Source organism: Pongo pygmaeus, chromosome 12 (genome assembly GCF_028885625.2).
Source record: "Pongo pygmaeus isolate AG05252 chromosome 12, NHGRI_mPonPyg2-v2.0_pri, whole genome shotgun sequence".
Classification (NCBI taxonomy): Eukaryota; Metazoa; Chordata; class Mammalia; order Primates; family Hominidae; genus Pongo; species Pongo pygmaeus.
In genome coordinates, this window is record NC_072385.2 from 88,707,439 (window position 1) to 88,712,673 (window position 5,235).

The window sequence follows — 5,235 nt, forward strand, 5'->3', positions numbered from 1 at the left end:
CTAGGATGGGGGTGGGGCGCTGTCAGCAGAAAAAGCCAAGTCTTTGGGCGGCACCCGAGCACGTCCAAACTCTCCCATCCCACTGGCCTGCGCCGGGGTAGAATGTGCCTGGTGAACAGAGAGCCTGGGAGGGACGCGGCGACCTGGGGAGAAGGGGAACCCGATAGGGCCTAGGCGAGGCTGCAGAGCCCTCTCCTAGCCAAAGCTGCCCAAACTTTCTTCCCCTGGAGGCTCCTTCCACCCCTCTCCCTCCTCTTCCTCCCGGACACTCCCTTAAACGGTCTCCGCCTTCCCTTCTCTCCTCTTCCCTCCCCACCTCGATCCACCCCTTTTCGTCTTCGCCCGCTCCCCGCGCTCTCCTGTCCTCCTTCTCCCTCCCTCTTTGGGCATCCGCCCCGTCAATCTCCGCCGCCGCTGGCCCCAACCCGGCCCCTCTCCGCCTCCCAGGCTCTCAGAGCGCCCCAGGCTCCAGTCGAGCCGCCCTCCGTTCTGCGCGGAGCGGGGCGATCTGTCAGCGGAGCCGGCCGGGGGGAGCCGCCCGGCCCGCCGAGGCTCGGGTTACCAGTGACTGACAGCGTCTCCATGGCGAATAATTTGACTCCGACTATTGTCTGGCGCTGGCAGGCCCCGGGTCAGATAACCCGACCAATCAGGGCGCGGGCCGCCGCGCCTCATGCCCGCTTAGAATAATATTATTAAAAAAGCTGAGAGCGAGCTAGACGGGAGGGAGAACGAGTGAGAAACGAGCGAGGGAACGGCGGGCGGGCGCGGAGCATGCGGAGCGGCGCCCCGTGCGGCCCCCGGGCTTGGGCGAGGGCTCGGGCCAGGCGCGCGGGCCGTTGGGGTTCGGAGCTGCGCGGGACCCGCGGCCGGCGCGGGGACATACGGCAGTGACTCGGGGCTCACCGAGGGCCAGCGCCGGGCCAGGGGGCCCGCCCCGCCTGCGTCTCGGCCCGGACGGCCGGGCGGGGAAGCTCCCATGCGGGACCGCGCGGCCCGGTGAGGGCGCGCGCGGGCGGGCGGGGACGCAGCCGGCACCATGTCCATGCTGCCCACCTTTGGCTTCACGCAGGAGCAAGTGGCGTGCGTGTGCGAGGTGCTGCAGCAGGGCGGCAACATCGAGCGGCTGGGCCGCTTCCTGTGGTCGCTGCCCGCCTGCGAGCACCTCCACAAGAATGAAAGCGTGCTCAAGGCCAAGGCCGTGGTGGCCTTCCACCGCGGCAACTTCCGCGAGCTCTACAAGATCCTGGAAAGCCACCAGTTCTCGCCGCACAACCACGCCAAGCTGCAGCAGCTGTGGCTCAAGGCACACTACATCGAGGCGGAGAAGCTGCGCGGCCGACCCCTGGGCGCCGTGGGCAAATACCGCGTGCGCCGCAAATTCCCGCTGCCGCGCTCCATCTGGGACGGCGAGGAGACCAGCTACTGCTTCAAGGAAAAGAGTCGCAGCGTGCTGCGCGAGTGGTACGCGCACAACCCCTACCCTTCACCCCGCGAGAAGCGCGAGCTGGCGGAGGCCACGGGCCTCACCACCACACAGGTCAGCAACTGGTTCAAGAACCGGCGGCAGCGCGACCGGGCGGCCGAGGCCAAGGAAAGGTACGAGTAAGTAGACCTTCTTCGGCGCCAGCTCCCCGGGGCCCAAGGGAGGAGTTCGTAGGGCTTCTGCCCGTCCCCCGGAGAGGCCTAAACTGGGCCCCCAGGCCCGGCCACAGCCCAGCTGCGGCCCGGCCTGACTCGGACGATGCTTAGGCCTTTCTATGCCGGAGACCCGGCGAGCAGGGATTTGTCTAAAGCGGGCAGAGCAATTCAGGAAGTTGTCAACTAACTACTCGGTCGCTAGAGGAAAAGGGTGGAGAAGCAGAGAGCTTGGGGCAGCGCAGGACTGCGGGCCTGGATCCCCTGTGAGGCAGGCACAGTAGGTCTGGTCATCCTCAGGACAGAGGGGTTTGGTCCCAGATGAAAGGGGATTTGCAGATTTCTTGCTAGTGGTGCTTGCAGATTTCTTAGTGGTGCTTCCCGGCATTTCCCCCCAGCCTTACTCAGCTCCTGGCCAAAGTGTGATGGGGTCGGGACTGGGACTGGAACTTCCCTAGAATGACCTGGATGGGGAAAAGCCAGGCCATGAATTTTCGTTGTCAGATGTGGGAGTTGAGAGCGGGTCCTTTATCTCCTTAGAAAGGATCCAGAGGTGAAAGGGAGGAAGTGTCAGTTCTGGGAGAGAAGAGACGCATGCCCTGTTTTCTGCCTTGCTAGAGATAGCCGCCCTTCCCTGGCACTCCAGGCCCTTGATGCCTCTCTCCTTGGGCCCTACCTCTGATGGGTAGGTCGGAATGTCTGCGGTGAGCTGAGAGCCACAGGGGGGCTGGGAGTTGGATGTCCTCAGGTAAACCAGGACTTCCTGAACCAGCCTAAAGGTTGATCATTAGGCCCTTGCCACTGCCTGCCCTATAACCCCTCAGGACCCCAAACCTGGAGAGAAACTTATTATGGCAACAGAATCCAGCCCGGGGTAAGAGCAAAACAGGACACCTGGGGTTGGTGATATGGGGTGTGTTCCACCCTGAGTTTGAATGATCAGGGTCAGAGGTGGGGGTGCTGAACCAGAAACATCTTAGGGGAAGTGCTGCAGGCTCAGATACTCCCAGGTATCTGAGACCCTGAGGTTGGAGTATCCACAGTGGTGAGGTCTCAGCTGCCAGCCCTGTGGGAAGTTCCCTCCCAGGAAAGTTGAAAGAAAAACCCTCCCAAAGCTGGTGACAAGAGATCCTACCCAGGATTTTAAATATCCAAATCTGGGGAGGAGCTGTCAGTCAAAGGCATAGAAGGAGGTGGGTTCTCTCTGCTGGGTCCCCCTCCACCCAAACCGGCATGTGATCAGACTCCTGAAAACCTGGGTTCTCAGACCAGGCCACAGATGAGAGCTGCAGGTTCCCGGAGTGGCTGGTTACAATGGAAAAGCCTCGGCCTTCTCCCAGGGGCTGCCCTTTATCCCCTAAGCTTCTGGTCTCCCAGCTGACGTTTTCACTGTACCACCACGGAAAGGGAGTCCTCCATCCTTGGACCCTTGTCTCTAGGCCCAGCAAGGAGAGCCCTCACAGGGCTGCCCAGTTTGGAGCTACAGGGAAAGCACGCTTAGCCCCAGGAGCCTGTCTCCCAGCCAGGGGTCTCCCTCGGGCAGAAAAAGCAAAGGGAAATGAAGGCTTGTGAGAGGCCCTAAATCCCTTGACCTGGGATCCAGGGTTCCTTAACCTCCTAGCCCCACATCTACCCAGCAAACCTGGCTTGTGGAGCCTAGAGTGATCTGAAAATCCAGGCATCATCTCTTCCTCCCTGCTCACCCCACAACTTCAGGGAACCCTGTTCTCCTGCCCCTCTGTTCCTGAAAAGAAATATTGGGGAAGTGGGGAAAGAGGAAATACAGAAAAGATATTGATGAGATTGAGAGCATGAGAGGTGGGGATGATAAGGGCAGAGGGGCAAGAGAAATTGGGTGTTGAGAGATGGAGAGAATGGGCAGAAAGGAGAACCCAGACCAGGTCGAGGAAATGGTAGAAACCGAAAACACCCGCAGGCCACAAGCCCTGGATCTGTCTCCCGAGGCTGGTGGCTGGCTCTGACTGCGACTGAGATTGCGCTGGGTGGTCTCGATGTCCCTGCTGACCCCGCTGCTTTGCTCCCACACTTGCAGGGAGAACAACGAGAACTCCAATTCTAACAGCCACAACCCGCTGAATGGCAGCGGCAAGTCGGTGTTAGGCAGCTCGGAGGACGAGAAGACTCCATCGGGGACGCCAGACCACTCATCATCCAGCCCTGCACTGCTGCTCAGCCCGCCGCCCCCTGGGCTGCCGTCCCTGCATAGCCTGGGCCACCCTCCGGGCCCCAGCGCAGTGCCAGTGCCGGTGCCAGGCGGAGGTGGAGTGGACCCACTGCAACACCACCATGGCCTGCAGGACTCCATCCTCAACCCAATGTCAGCCAACCTCGTGGACCTGGGCTCCTAGAACCCGTTTGCCTTGACGAGCTTGCCTTTTGTGACTTGACACTGGGGACCTGAGAGTGGCAGTGTCCAGGGGCGCCCCACCCCTGCGGCCCCACCAGGTACTGAAAGACCCGCAGGCTGAGCGGGTAGAACAGCTGGGTAGGGCAGATAGCTGTCTATGTTGGTTCTTGTTTGGGATTTATTTTCAACAAGTTACTTTTGGGATCCTTTTGGGGCTGGAGACTGGGTCTTGAACCACAGAAGGGAATAAATTATACACCATTGTCATTCTCTCTCTCCCTCTCTCTCTTTCTTTCTTTTCCCCTCTCTTCCCTTGCCTTTTCCCCCTTTCCTCTTCCTTTCCCTTCCTTCTCTTTTCTTTTTTCTGCTTTCTTTCTGTCTTTCTCCCTCTCCTTGTATTGCTTTCCCCTTTTGTCTATTTTCTTCTAGATTTCTGGCTTGCCACCGTTCACTCTCTCCTGTCTCTCCCTTTCTCTCTCCCTCTCTGTTTCTCCTCTCTTCTCTCCTGCCCGTCTCTTGTACTCTGTGTCCTGGTCCCTCCATGTGTACCCCTGCCTTTCTCCTCATGTCTGGTGGTCTATCTGCCCCTACCTCTGGCCCTCGCTGTACCGGAGTGGGGGGTGGGAGAGGGAAGAGGAGAGAAAAGACAGGGCCTTTGAACCTAGGCCATCTCCTGAGGCCCTTTCCCTCGCCCCTGTGGGTCAGTGGGAGCTGCAGGTGTCAGCTTTTCGCCTAGTAACTTAAGTGAGAGAGAAAGGGCAGCGCCACAGGAGCCCCTAAACACCGCCTCGTCGTACACCCCTCGTCCTTCTCTCTTGGCGAGGCCCCGCCACACCGCGCTCTTCCTCCCCGGACTGTGGCTACAGCGCTCCCGGCTGAGCGCGCCCCCCGAGCCGCCGACTTGCCGTCTCCCCCTCATGCCCTCATGTGAATGTTCTTCGGGAAATATTTCTGCTTTTATTTTATAATAAAATTAGAAATCATAAATATATAAATGGTTATATGCCACAAGGCCCACGGGCCGGGAGTGCAGCAGTGTCTGATTTCTCTACCAAGACTCGACACCCCGGGTGGGCCGTTCTGGTTGGCGATGCTCTCTGGTGAGTCCCGAAAACAGAGAGACGCCTTCCCATACACACGACATGTGTCAGTCGCTAGGTGAAGGCACTGAAATTCCTGAAACACCCCACTCCCTTTTCCTGGCTTGGAAAACTCCCTGCAGAAGCGGG

General features: G+C 59.8%; 1 protein-coding gene across 2 annotated transcripts; it reads left to right on the top strand.

The window, feature by feature from the left end:
• Positions 1-456: 456 nt before the first annotated feature.
• On the top strand, positions 457-5,017 carry SIX2 (SIX homeobox 2). 2 transcript variants are annotated; one of them, XM_054475540.2, is made up of 2 exons: positions 457-1,605; positions 3,692-5,013. In XM_054475540.2, exons 1-2 carry the CDS (start codon positions 1,040-1,042, stop codon positions 4,005-4,007), a joined length of 882 nt encoding a protein of 293 aa, XP_054331515.1. In that variant the 5' UTR covers positions 457-1,039; the 3' UTR covers positions 4,008-5,013. The 2 variants fall into 2 exon arrangements, with proteins under 2 accessions (XP_054331515.1, XP_054331516.1); XM_054475541.2 differs by having other exon boundaries at positions 464-1,599; positions 3,692-5,017.
• The last annotated feature ends 218 nt before the right edge of the window (positions 5,018-5,235 follow it).